We start from the raw sequence: 14,811 nt of genomic DNA on the forward strand, positions 1-14,811 counted from the left end.
ACTAGCTGAAATACTCCCCCAGAATCTTTCCATTTTTTCCTAGGAATAATTGTCCTTTTCTCCAGATAAGGACTGCACGGTAGGGTTTTTCCCTACAGTGGAAGTTTCAAAGAACTATCCAGAGAAAGGGAAAAAAAAATCATAGAGAGAGAAGAGAGGCAATGGGGCCTCCTGGCCCTTTCCCCCACAACTTTCCCTCACCTCCCACATCAGCAGTTCTCCTCTTCAAGGCTGGCGCTCTTCCCTGGGACTCTGGTGAGGTGAAATCCAAAGTGGAAAGAGGCAAGTCATAAGACTGTGGCTTCTTCATTTTTGTTGTTTATGGTTAGTTTCTGCTCAAGTGTCTTTACTGCACTATACTTCTGTACTATACTGCCAAGGGCAGAATTATTGCAAACTGGGGCTTCTTACTCTACTTTATCACAATGTTTTGATTTGCATTTCTCTTATTATTAGTGATTTGAAACTTTTTTTTAATACAGTTGTGACTTCTTTACAATTCTTTAGAGTGCTGTTTGTTCACGTCTTTTGACCATTTGTGTATTGGGAAATGACTACTAGTTATATATGTTACATATACATACACATGCCTACATATATGTGTGTTAGTTGTTTATATATCATGGTTAGAAAATCTTATCAGATAAAGTTGACCCAAAGAGTTTTGTCCCCCCATTTAACCACTTCCCTTCTTATCCTAGATGCATTAATGTGGTCTTTGCAGAAGCTTTTCAGTATCAAGTATTCAAAGTTATCTAGTTTAACTTTTGCAATTCGTGAAATCATAAAACCAAATTAGCCCAGAGGATCTAGTATGAGTAGAGAGTAATCAGAAATCCTAGTTTAGATGTTTTAGTATCATCCAGATTGCACAAAGTAGAATCTTTGGTATGCATATCTACCATACTACTATGTGTTATTTCTGAATCTACATTTTCTTTTCCCCCATAAATAAATATTCTCATTTAAACCTGAGGTGGCTGGACTAGGGCAAGAGAAACTGCGGAGGACGACAGATTCAAGTACCAAGACAGGGTTGAATTTGCAAAGAAAGAAAGAAAAGGCAATGTGAGATACAGGCTGATCGTTCTATAACCCAAGGAGAACCAAAAAAGCCTGGAGGCCTGGTGTTTCCTTTCACTTGGGATTTGGAGATCAGCAAAGCTTTAATATTGGAGAGCCCAAAAAAGTTCTGGGATCAAAGGCAAGTTCTCCAGGTTGAGATCAAATATACAATTCTTTGGCTTTTAAGCCCTTTATAACCTGGTAACATTTCAATCTCTTACACCTGGCTTCCTCCCACCTACACTACAATCCAGTGAATGATAACAACTAGCAATTACATACTGCATTAAGGTTTACAAAGCATTTTTACTAATGTTATCTCGTTTTATCCTCAATATCACCCTGGAAAGTTAGTGCTATTATTAACCCCATTTTGCCAACGTAGAAACTGAGACAGATAGAAGAGATGTGCCCAGGATCACAGTTTGTAAGTGACTAAAGCTGATTTTAAACTCAGGTCTTCACAACTCTAGCTGCTGCACTTTTATCCACTATGCCACTTCTCTTCAGTGACTCTGAACACCTTGCTGTTTCTCCATCAACACACTGCATTTTCCCTGGCTGTCCTCCGTGACTGAAACATTCTCCCTCCTCACCTCTGCCTCCTGGCTGGCACCCTGGGAGACCTAGCTAAAAATCTCACCTTCTACTAGAAGCCTTTCCCCTTCCCCCTTAATTCTAGCGCCTTCCTGCAGAGATTACCCCCAAGTCACCCTGTTGTACATGGTTGTTTTCATGTGGTCTTCACTATGTTAGCCACACAGAAAAAAGGATGTTAGTGTTCCAAATAAACAGATGGATTAAAAATTTTAAATAAATTTTCTAATAAAATTTTAAATTTTATTAAATTTTTAAAAAATGTTAAATAAACCCTTCATATCCTTTTCATACTTGAAATTTTTAAGGCTGTCAGAGTGGTGGTCTCTTCTTAAGAAACTACATGTGACAGGTAATTAATTAGTGTCTGATGTTCTACCAGCTACCTTTTACCAGGAAATATCTTTGCATTGTTGGAAAGTTCTGTCCAAGAAGTAAGGTGTTACCAAAAATGGTTAGTTTCATTTTTCAAACTTTTTCCTGCCCTCTATGAAGCCAGACATATTTTCAGTATTTCCTAAAACATAAAACAAATTCATAGTTTAATTAACTTTGTGAAGCCAGACCCATGAGTTTCTATTCTCCTGGAATCCTTGGACTAAAGCATTTTAGACATTGCCAGACTCAAAGGAATTGTCCTCCTGCCTCCAATGGGGTGTGATCTGTGGGATTTAACAACTGATAGGAGGCTGAGATTATTTCTATATTTTAATGGAACCAGGAATCTTTTTGGGTTCTTTTTTGTTTTGTTTTGTTTTTACATTTGGCATTTAATCTTGCCCAGGATGAAAGTGCAATAGCCACTCACCTGAAGAGTACCAAAGTTTTAACCTGCACTTTTTTTCTGACCTGGGTAGCTTTGCACCTCCTGTAGGTGTTGCTAGGAAAAGAGTTTCCTTAGAGAGAAAGGGTTTTATAAGAGTACTGAACTTCTAAACTTAGTTCAGAGTTTTTCTTTCCCTAAAAGTAACAAATAAATAGTAATAAACTTTGACATCTGTGAGGGAGTAAGACTGAACTTTTGAACTCATGCTTCTTCACTTCAAGACAAAGAGGAGGCTTAGGTCTGTTATACAGAATACAGTTGCAGAATACAATCAGAGTGAAATAAAATATAAAATACAGGATCAATAAATAATACTCACAAGAGAATGGTTTCATAAAAATCTGGGAAGACATATAAACTGATGCAAAGTGAAGTGAGCAGAACCAGAACATTATACACAAGTCACAGAAATATAACACAAATCAACTGTGAAAGACTTAGCTACTCTGATCAATACAATAATCCATGACAATTCCAAAGGACTCATGATGAAAAATTATATCCAACCCTAGAGAACTGATGAACTCTGAGTAAAGACCGAAGCATATTTTTCTACTTTATTTTGTTTGTTTGTAACAGAGCTAATATGGAAATATGTTTTTGACTTTGCAGGTATAATGGGTATCCTATTGCTTGCCCTCTCAATGGGTAGGATATGGAATGGAGAAAAGGTAAGAATTTAAAACTAAAAATTAAAAATTAATTTTTAAAAATGTTAATATCTAAAAAAAAAGAATTGAAAAAGTATCCTAGAGCATTTAATAGGAGGGTAACTTGCCCAAGGTCAGTTAGTATCAGAAGTAGGACTTGAATCCAGGTCTTCTTGGCTGAGCCATGATCTCTATCATACCACACTGCCTTTCTTCCTCCAATTACCTCCTATTTAATTATGTATGTACCTACTGTAGCCTCAAGTAGAATGTGAGCTCTTTGAGAACAGGGCATGGTTTTACTTTTCTTTGTATCCTCAGGGCATAACACAGTCCCTGGCACACAGTAGGCACTTAGCAAATGCTTGTTGACTTTTTGGTTTGACCAAAGGGAAACAGTTCTGAGTAATTGCAACATACAGTCATGTTTCCCAGTGAACAAATACATTCCTCCCCTTGGCAGAGAAACGGCAAGGGCAAAAGGATGCACGCTTTGGACAAGGTCACAGTTTCAACTGGTTTTGTTTCACTCTTTTCTTTGTTACAAGGGAGGGCTCCCTGGTGGGGGAGAGGAGAAGATCCAGAAACGACTCTGATGTATAAAAAACAAAAGGTATCAGTAACATGATTTGTGTCCAGATTTATTGAACATTCATAACATCCATTGCAATAAGAATCACTGATCTCTACTGAGTACAAGAGCCAGGGAGGGGCACAGGGGATCGAAGTTCTGCCGAACACAACTTTCCAACTCTCTCTGCTCCTGACCTCTGCCTGGAGCAGCTGGGAAGAAGAAGGAAGAACAGAGCCTATACGTACCATTCCCAGGGACAGGAAAGAGTCAAGTTCATCCCCTTGGGACCATATGTGTAGCCCCTGGGATGCTGCTGCCATACTAGCCGCTGCTGCTGCTGCTCTTCCCACTCATCCAACTCCCCCCCACCCCAGGCTGCAGTGTTAAGCCTCCTTTCCAGCTCTCAGGATGTTTCCTTTCTCCTCAGCTCACACCAGAAAGCTGGGGAGAAAGAGTCAGAAGAGCAAAGTCAACAGAGATTAGGAAACTGCCAGCAAACACCGTGATTTGTTCACTAATCTTAGATCACCACACAAAATAGGAGCCAAATGCAGGTGATTCATCCATAGGACAAAACACAGACCCAGGAACCAAGAGCAGGGAATCTGAGAGAGAAGAATGCTCCTGGAGTGTGGGGATGGAGGTTAGAACGGGGGTGGAGCTGGTCAACACCAGAACCAGAAAATGTAGACAAAGAATAGTTCTCTTACCTATTTCATAAGTGCCCTCTAAGTGGTAAATAATTAATTTTAAATAAATAAATAAACAAATAAGAGAACCAGGCTCCTTTAGGAGTGAGTCTGGTTCAGGGGAAGGTGCACTGGGTACTCTGGAGCCTAGCCTTAGAACCGCCACAAAGCAGGTGTTCATCCTTGGACAATCCTAACCTGTCAGGGTTTGCTTCATCATCTTCAAACAGGGAAGTGGAACTAGGTAGTGGCTAACAGCCTTCTCAGCTCTACCTTCTCTAACATTAATTATGTCTCTGGGAAGCTAGATGCTGTCCTATGTAGCTATTGGTCAGAACTTAAAAAGACAGTGTGCTCACCCACAGGAAACAGAAGTTACCTACAGCAGAGAAGAAGAAACTTCCCCTGCTTGGAGGGGTGTGTATGCTTTCTCAGGGATGTAAGCCAAGAGCTCCTCCAAGATTCTAACGTGAAAGGGAGGGAAATATCAACTCCCGGCATTCCATTACATCTATACATCCCATCAGCACTCAGCCTGAAGAAACAAAGATCCAGAGAAAAGATTCTCACTTTAGAAAGGAGGACACGGCAGCTCCAAAAGCCAAGGTGACTGGCCCCCAGCACCTCCAGGTGTCACCAGCAGAGCCCACAGTTGGCTTCGAATCCAGCCAGGTCTGGGATTCTACATTCAGTGCTCTTTGTTGTTGTCGTTGAGGCATGCCTGACTTTTCATGAATGAATTTGGGGTTTTCCTGGCAGACACTGGAGTGGCTTGCCATTTCCTTCTTTAGCTCATCATACTGATGAGGAAACGGAAACAAACAGGGTTAAGTGACTTGCCCAGGGTCACACAGCTAGTGTCTGAGGCCAGATTTGAACTCAGCAAGATGAGTCTTCCTGACTCTAGATCCAGCACCACTTCCGACACCCAGCTGCTCCTTTCTACTGTACCATGCAATTATTTACAAGTTGTTATGGGAATATTCTCAAGTCTTTCCCTTCTTCTATCTTGTATGTCCAACCAGTTTGTGGAGTAGCAAAGAACCCAAGGTCATGTCTTCTATAGGCTCCAAGGTGCCAGTTTTGGGGTTTGGCACTCCCCTCGAGGAACGGGGATGACAAATCAACAGGATATTGGATGAAATGGAGCTGAATGTATTCAAGAAACTCAATGGCTAGGGATTAAAAAAAAACTATATGCAGAAAAATTTGTTGAGGGAAATCTAGCTGTTTGGTTTTTTTTCTCTTTAAATTAGGATTTAATAAAAATGTTCTGGGTCCCTTCCATTTCTGTTTTCCAGTTTTACTCTAGGTCTTCACTCTTTACATAAAATGAGCACGTTCATGTGATTCGAAGACCAAGTGACACATAATAAATATATTTGTGCTTTCCTAAGCAAAGTGACTTCAGCTCTGAAGAGAATTAACAATTATTTCATATACTTTAGTTTTTACTCCAATTCTATGCTTTTCCAAGAAAGAAAAGGAAGTTCCTCCCCCCACGGCTCACAATGTCTACAAATTTTATAACAAAGTATATCACAGAATCATAAAAGGATAATGAGGGAGAAAAAGGGAGGGAGGGCTAAAAATTTAGACTTCTTTCACTCTGACCTGATTATAAGCCCCTCTCCCTTGAGGTCCAGATCTCCCATGGAAGAGGTTATTTCCTAGAATTGGAATGGGCTTCCAATGGGAAGGTCTAAGCCTAGGAGTAACCAAGTTGAAGACAGGAAAGAGCAACACCAAGAACACGGGGATGCAGAAGTGGAGGAGACATCGGGGGTTGACTGCACCTGAAATCAACAGAGGAGCAAGAGGACTGGAGAAGCTGAAAAGACAAAGACAAAGCAGGTATATAGATATGTGTTAGTTGGGTTTCCCACGGTAGCAAACACAATTGAACCCCTTCCCCAAGACCCCTTTCTCCTCCCCCAGTGCCTCACTTTCCCATGTTTTAAATATTGTGTCTCTTTTTCCCACTCTCCATGACATCCACCCCAGAAAGAGGAAACAAAAAAGGGAGGCCCTGCACACTTAGAGTACAGTGACCTAGAATAGAGCCACCTCTGCTTTCCAGTATGCCTCCTTGCTCCCCTGACCCAGCAGGGGATTCAAATCATTCTCTTCCTTTCATTCAAAACAACAAACATTATTAATCAACTAACATATGCTACAGGTACAAAGGCAAAGACCAAAGAGTTCATGCTTATATTATACCCTGGGAATACAACATGTTAATAAATAAGTACAAAGTTTATTCAAATTAATGCAAAGTAATTTTGCTAATAACTGGGGAGGGGAAGGAGTGGGGGAAGTGGAGGAAAGATTTCATGAAAGAGATGGTGCCTGAGCTATGATAGGGAAGAAGCCAACGATTCTGTGAAGGTAAGGAGGAAGTGCGTCCCAGACACAGAACATTTAGGGAAAGGCATGAAGGTGAGAGATGGGAAGTCAAGTACAGGAGACAGGTAGCAGACCAGTTTGACTGGAAAAGAAAATGTGTTATGGGGAAGTAATATGAAGCAATCCTGGTAAGGTAGGTGGGAGCTAGGTTGCAAATGGTTTAAATGCCAGACTGAGGATTTTGCATATTTATCCTTGATGCAATAGGTAGCCACCAAAGACTTTTATGTTGGAGGTGACGTGATCACATCTGGGTTTTAAGAATTTCTACTTGACCAATATGTAGAGGATAAACTGGAAAGGAAAGAATGGTGGCAGGAAGCCCAATTAGGAGGCTGAACATTATTTCAGAAGTCATGATGGCCTGAAATAGGATGGCAACATGAGAGGAGAGAAGGGGGTGCAAAAGATTTCCCAGCTTGGGAGCCACCTACTCTGTCGAGCTTTCCCTAATACCCCTCCTCTCCTCAAATGTTCTCAGAATGCTTGGTATACACCTCTAAAATCTATGCACATGTATCCCCTTTAGACTGTGAGCTACTTAAGGAGAGGGTCAGAAAAAGAATACCTTTTCTTCCTACCCTCATCACACTGTACCTTGTGCACAGTTTGTTGAACTGAGCTACCTAGAACAGAGTCTCTGAAAATCTCAGAAAGCAGGGGCTCATCCAGGGGTGTGCTGCAGCCAGCTCACACGGGCTTTCAAGAGCAAGTATAAATGAGGGCATTCACACTTCATAAATCAGCAAACGAAACCAACCTGAGCTTGATCTGTTTTGTTGGTTGTTTAAGCTTAAGAAAGTGATGGAGAAAATGTTAATAATACAGAAGATTAAACTTAGACGTGTGTCCTGCTTACCAGAGAGAGAGTTTGCCAACACATCCCTGGGTGCCTCGTACCTACTCTAGACAGTATAGACTTGTAAGCTCTGCCAAGGCAGATACTGGAAGGACCCTTTGGAGTGGGCCATTAAGGATGACCTGAGGCCAACTCTGCTGATGTGGGAAAGATTACTACTCCCCACCACTTATACCACCCTCTATCTCCTATATCTCCCAAACTGATAACTTCTAGCTTGCCAGAGGCATCTACTACTAAGCTCAACTAGGGCTAAAGTTTTTGCTAACCTTGCAATTAAGCAACCCAAACCAAAATGTTTCTATAACATTTCCCCTTGAGCTACAGAGTTATTGTAAGGGGTCCATGAATCCCAATGCACACCAAGCATTGCCATTTTGAGTTTTCTTTAGCTCCAACAAAGTATGCTGTGTGAATATAATTACTATCATGTGGAGGATATCTGAGAAATTTTTTGATGTTTAGAAAAGAAAAGGTTCCCATACTCAAAAAAGAATGAGTCAATGCCCTAGAGCATCTCCTGCAAAAAGGACTTCCTTGTCTCATAATGGAAAATGCTATCCACATCCAAAGAAAAAACTATGGAGTTTGAATGCAGAATGAAGCATACTATTTGCTATTTTTTTTCTTCTGTTGTGTTTTGTTTCCTTTTTCTGGTGGTTCCTCCTATTAGTTCTAATTCTTCCTTACAACATCACTAATGTGAGAATATGTTTAATAGGAATGCATATGTATAGCCTATATCAGATTTCAAGCTGTCTTGGGAGGGAGGGGGACAAAAATTTAAAACTCAAAAGCTTATGGAAGTGATTGTTAATAAATTAAAATAAATTAATAAAAACGGGAGGGAGAGAAAAAAAGGGACTTCCTCAACCATAAAAGATCAGTGTTTTAGGGGTGTGGAAAAAGGAAAACAGTCCCCCTTTGCCTGAGGGGAGGATCTGTAGGGTTTCCTTTGCCTACCCTGGTACCTGCAACAGGTGATGGCGGTTGGTCACTCCCACAGGAATCTGACATACCAGATGGTCTCATTCTTCAGCTGGGGCCCAAACAGAGGATTCAGCTGGGCCAGGATGGCAATCAGCCAGCTACCAGAAGCAATGACAAGAGATAAGTTTGAAAGGAGTAGGAACCCCACCCTGGACCTCAGACAAATGAGTTTATTTAATATGATAATCTTTCCATGCAAACAGTATGCTGCTGCTCTCTTGTCAATCATGAGGGCTTATGCTTTGTTTTTTCCACTAATGAGACTAGATTACATGGAACCCAGTACTGTGTACCCCCGATTGCCCTCTGACTAAGCACATGTGCTTATGTGATAGCTAGCCAGGGTTATAGGGACAACCTATGCCCATAAATCATTGTTCCCCTTGCATGGCTAGCTGGCCCACAGAGAGCAAACCCATGACTTTACATTAACCAAATGACCCTAATAACCTCAAATGACTTAATATTTCTTGAGGATCTTCTGGGATCTAAATACAAAACTGAATTTACTGACTAGAGCCCTGGAAACTGAACTTATTAACTGAATCGGGCCCTACGCTCAGCTCTGCCACTAACTGATCACGCGTCACTGGACAATCAGTCATTCACCAAACACTTAGTAAGTGTCTTCTGTGTGCCATGCACCATGCTAGTCTCTGGAGATACAAAGACAAAAATGAAAGAAGCCTATGTTAAACCTCTCACTTTCCTCAACTGTAAAATGAGGGTACTGGACTAGATGCTCTTTAAAGCTCTGTAATTATAAGTCTTCAGCTGGCGTACAAATAGAGGATTCAGCTGAGTCAGGGGGGTGATGGGTCAGCTACATCAGTAGCTGACAGAGAAAAGATAGCTCTCTCTTTTTTGTACATTTGGAGAAAGAAGGTTGGTGCTGGAGAGTTCCACAATCAGGGCTGAGACACTATCTGTGCTTGAGGTCATTATTCCATCCTATCCTATTTAATCAGGTTGGGCTTCCTAGAGGAAGGGAATAATAATACCTCTTTGCAGTTTACTACTTCACAACCCTAGGAGATGAGTAGTATGCATATTACTAGCCCCATTTTACAATGAGGAAAATTGAGGCTCAGAGGTGATAATGATGATAATAATAATAGTAATAGGTAGCATTTTTACAGTGCCTTAAGGTTTGCAAAGTATTTTACAAATGCTGCCTGATTTTTATTGACACACCAACCCTGGGAGGTAGGGGCTATTAGTATTTTCATTTTACAGACAGAGACATTGAGGCTATAAGAGGTTAAGTGACTTGCCTAGGGTTACATGACTGGTAAGTGTTTGAGGCTGGATATGAATTCAAATTTTCCTCGACTCCAAGCCCCATGCTCTATACACGTCAACACCTGCCTGCCTCAGAACAATCGACTTGCTCGAGGTCACATAGCTAACAAATAGCAGGGATAGAACAAACATACATATGGGTCTTGTGACTTGGAGTCCAAGGTTTCTTCCACTATGCCAAAATGCCTGCCTAACAGGAAATAGGTCAGAATTATCCTTGCTTGAGAGGTAATAAAACCAAGTAAGATGGACAGACTCGGCTTGGTTATTTGAAACCATGGACAGGAGAGCCTCTACCCCCAGTGAAATCAACTCTCAGTCCCCAAAGGCAGGGTTTTCTTTAACAATCAGACAAAGGAATGGGTTTCTTCCCATCTCCTTCATGAGACAGGATATCAATAGTCTCCATTAACTGTACTTCACCCTCCTTCCTTCTCATAGGCATATCTGCTTTATGTAACTCTTACGTCTCGGATAAACTTCCTCAAAAAGCAGAATATCTGTAAATCAGATCACCTCCCCACTCACTTACATTTTAATGTCAAGGCCTCTTTACTTTTCATTCCATACTGCTCCTTACTGAGAGCAAGAAAAACTTCTATTCAGCACTCCCTCCCTTTGTCTCAACATTTCAGGGTGCTTTCCTTGAGATAACAAAATAACAACAACGATAACAACATCTGGATATAGATCACACTTTAAGATTTATTATTTCTTTTGATCAACCCTGGGAGGGAAGGAAGATGATATTATTATTATTATTATCCCCACTTTGCAGATGAGGAAACTGAAGCTAGGTGGCAAAGTGGATAAAGTGCTGGGCCTGGAGTCAGAAGACCTGAGTTCAAATCCCACCCCAGACACCAACTAGCTATGTAAACTAGGGCAAGTCTACCTCAGTTTCCTCAACTGTAAAATGGGGATAATAATAATACCATATACCTCCCAGGTTTGTTGTGAGAATACAATGAGATAATATTTGTAAAGAGCTTGGCATAGAGCTTGGCACATGGTAGATGCTATACAAATGCTAGCCATTATCATGCTTTATCCACAGCTCCTGGGAAGTGCCAAAGTCTGGACAAGAACTCAGGTTTCCTAATCACTAGTCCATTATTGTTTTCACCGCATCATGAGGCACATAGCCCATCAGAGCTCTTCAAAGAAAAGGAGATTTCCTGAGTGGCGACAGCATGTTGGACCCTATCTCAGACTTGTACCAGCTATTCTACTCGAGGCAAGTCACTTAACCTCCATCAGCCTCAGTTTCCTCATCTGTAAAATGGGGATAATAACAGCACCTATACCACACATTTGTTGTGAGGATTAAATAAAATATATATATATGTATGTGTATATATATATATACACATATATATATATGTATGTGTATATATATATATGTATGTATATATATATATACATATATATATGTATGTGTGTATATATATATATATGTATGTATATATATATATATATATATGTATGTATATACATATACATACATATATATATATATATGTGAAGCACTCTGCAAATCCTAAAGTGCTATTTATAAATGTTATCTATCATGTCATGGGCACACAGGTGGCATAGTGGGCAGTGTGCTAGACTCGAAGTCCACAAGACCACAATTCAAATCTTGCCTCAAGTATTTACGAGCTAAATGACCCTGGGAAAATCCCTTAGCTTCTCTTTGCCTCAGTTCCTTCATCTGGAACATGGGAATACTAATAGCACAAGGTTGTTATGAGAACCAAATGATATATGTAATCACTTTGAAAGTTTTAAAGAACCTTTATTATTAAGCCTTGTTGTTATTAGTTATTATTGTTGTCGTCATACCATGTTAAGTTCCTGCACCCTGTGAACATGGGGACCATTGACCAAGAGAGAAATTACAGCTACAGGCTGGAGACTCTAGCTTCACACATTTCCTCTTTTAAATCTTTTAGAGCAATAACTCACGATGTCCCCTAGTTTAAATTTCAGATCTGAGTAGCAGAAGTAATTGCAGGAGAACAGGGACAGGAGGAACAGTCTAGGCATTTGCAGGCTGAGCACCCAATGGTAGCTGGCAAAAATACTGTAGCCTTTTGGGAAGCTGGACTGTACACATACGTCAGAGAAGAATTAAGGCAACTGGTTTTTCTGGGCTGGTGGCTCAAATAGAGTAGCACCAGAAAGATAACTTACATTGAACTCCCTTGTTGGATAATCAATGTAGCAACACACTGCCTTTCGGTATACTTAAGGAAGGCAGCCAGCTTGGGTCACTGCTACTAGTACAATGTCTCCTGTGTTTCATGCTATACCTACAATGTATCACCGACAGACAATAAAGGTATCACAAAACAAATGAAAAGAACACTTCCATAATGCACATTTATCTATTTTTAAGTTAAATTGTCATGTATTGGATTTTCTCAGAGCAGGGAACCCCTGTAAACTCCACCTCATCTCAGAGAACCATGGAACTTCAGTATCAGAAGAGCCCAGTGGCCACCTAGTCCAACCCTTTCCTGAGCAAGAATCACTCCCTGCACCCTACTAGCAAATCGTCATCCAAACCTTACCTCCTTAGGGGTACCAGTGCAATGCATATGATGTTTTAAATGCTCAACAGAATCAAGAGGGAAGTTTGGCAGAGTTTGGGATGTGGGGAAGGGAAGATCAGGAAAATATCTGGTTGGGGGGGGGTGTGGACTTTGTGGAGAGTTACTTACAACAGATAGCAGCAGACAGCAGTGGTGACCAACATGGTGATAATTACCCTGCAATGAGAGAGAGGAGAGGTTAGGCTGCACAAAGACAGACAGGTCTAGGATCTACTTGGAGAGAGCATTAGGGTCCCTTGACTCCAGCCTCTTCCCCCACTGCAGCCCACCAATCAGAGGGGTGCCCGGAAACAGCAGCACAGAGATGTCCTTTTTGCTGACTTAAAGCTGATAGGATTTGTAAATCTGTAGAAGTCAGAGTCAGCTCTGGAGCTCAAAATTTAAAGGGAAAAGGGTCATGGAAATAAGAGGCTCAACAGGAGACCAGAAGATATGTAAGGAAATGGTGAAAACAGAAAAGATGTATGAAATGCAATGAATTGTTTTTATCAAAATCCCAACTAGCTACTTTTCAGGTCCACATGGAACAGAAGAGAGAGGCTCTTAAAACACATCAAAAGAGATTTTAGTCACATCAGAGAAAAAACTTCAGGTCTGTCAGTCAATAAACATTTATTAAGTGACTATTGTGTGCCAGGCACCATACTGAGAGATTCCAGAGGGCAGAGGTAGTTTGACCCTGACATAGGTTACAATGAACTGGGGAATCATCCACTTCATAGGAAATTAATTCACAAAGAGTTTTTTTCCAACAACCCTGTGAAAAAAAAAAGGAGGGTAGGTGTGAAAGATGAGGGAAGTGAAGCCCAGAGGGTGTTAGCTTCTTCAAAGGAAGGCACAATATAATTTTTCATTTTTTCTGTCCCAAATGATTAATATGGTGCCTTGCACAGTCATTTAATTGGTGTTTGTCAAATTGAAATGACTCATCCAAGGTCACACTGCTAGTAAACAAATGGCAAATATATTGCCATTTGGTCTTCTCCATTATACTGTGCTGCCTAAGAGGAGAGTCTCAATAGAGTTCCACTTGTCTAGCCAGAAGTTAGAAGTGGATTTGCCTGGTAGCCTGGAGTCATTCTCTTTACCCAGATCCCCACCTATGCAGGAAACAGTCATTTTACAGATGCATGGCTCATCCTGACTGCTTGCCCTCTTAAATCTTACTGTAGTGACAGTCCCCATCAAGGAGTTAGCAACCAACATACTAGCTGTGTGACCCTGGGCACGTCACTTCACCCTGTCGGCCTCAGTTTCCTCATCTGCAAAATAAGCAGGAGAAGGAAATGGCAAACCTCTTCAATACTTTTGCCAAGAAAACTCGAAACGGGGTCATAAAGAGTCTGGACATGACTGAAATAGCACAACAACAAAATTTTTCTCTCCCGAGTCTGGCATCTTCTAATTAAACTATAAGCTCCTCTGGGGCAAGTTATCCTGTCTTTCAACTCAATACACAGTTATTAATCGTTTACTGGGTGCAGAGCACAATATCAGGAGCTAAGAAGTTAACTACAAACGTTAGATAAGGGATGGTATGGTGCCTGCCTTCAGTAAGCTTACAGGGAAAAAAAAACAGCTTTTTCTTTGGTATCTATCCCCACAGTTCGTGGGCCAGATAGAGGCACAGCACGAATTCAACAAATATTTACTGACTGAATTAATCAGTAGCTGGAGTAAAGACATAATGCAGTGGTGCGGGCAGATGAAGGGGAAAGAGGCGTGGGTGGGGGTGGGCTTTAAGGCAGCGAAGAGGGCCAGGGGCAAGCGAAAAGATGACCTGGTGATTGGCGGGTAAGAGCAGGAATCACGTTTTGCAGGGCCAGAGACAAGGCAGGGGAACCAAGGTACCAAGTTGGGACTCACGAGGGTTCGGGGGGCGCTACTCTTACCCGCGATTGGGCCCCTTGGGCACGAACCAGGGCCCGGCAATACCGATAAGGCCCCAGAAGGTAGTGAAGATAATCACGGGGACAGCGAAGGAATGAGCTGTCATGGCTGAAGCGGGCTGGAACGTTCGGACCACCAGATGCAAGGTTCGGAGACGGGTCAGAAGGAAGGGGCCCGGGGTGGCAAGCGCAGAGCCGGGGCAAAGGAACCCCAACCGCAGCGTCCGATTTCTCTGCCTTTGATTAAGCACACAGATTTAAGGAACCAGCGAGCGCAGCATGCGGAAGCATGCGCAGTAGCCTCCCTCAGCCTCGGGCTGGGAAGAGACCGGGAGGCTTTTAGGAC

The 14,811-nt window shown here is 41.6% G+C and overlaps 1 protein-coding gene across 6 annotated transcripts in view; it reads right to left on the bottom strand.

Moving 5' to 3' along the window:
• Positions 1-14,810, bottom strand: part of ATP6V0E2 (ATPase H+ transporting V0 subunit e2) — a 32,962-nt gene extending 18,152 nt beyond the window's left edge. For 2 of the 6 annotated variants that reach the window (XR_013486072.1, XM_078152979.1), the window contains exons 1-3: positions 14,469-14,810; positions 12,685-12,732; positions 8,638-8,754 (exon numbers count right to left, since the gene is read on the bottom strand). Coding sequence is in view for 5 of the 6 variants with exons in the window: in XM_078152979.1 (XP_078009105.1) it covers positions 8,661-8,754; positions 12,685-12,732; positions 14,469-14,572 (246 nt within the window). In the remaining variant the exon portion in view is untranslated. Of the gene's footprint in view, positions 1-3,763; positions 6,233-8,629; positions 8,755-12,684; positions 12,733-14,468 lie in introns of those variants that run through there. The other 4 variants (XM_078152976.1, XM_078152974.1, XM_020977909.2 and 1 more) reach the window with 3 other exon arrangements.
• Between the last annotated feature and the right edge of the window lies 1 nt (position 14,811).

This window comes from Phascolarctos cinereus, unplaced genomic scaffold, assembly GCF_003287225.1.
Source record: "Phascolarctos cinereus isolate Bilbo 61053 unplaced genomic scaffold, phaCin_HiC Scaffold_1;HRSCAF=81, whole genome shotgun sequence".
Lineage (NCBI taxonomy): Eukaryota > Metazoa > Chordata > Mammalia > Diprotodontia > Phascolarctidae > Phascolarctos > Phascolarctos cinereus.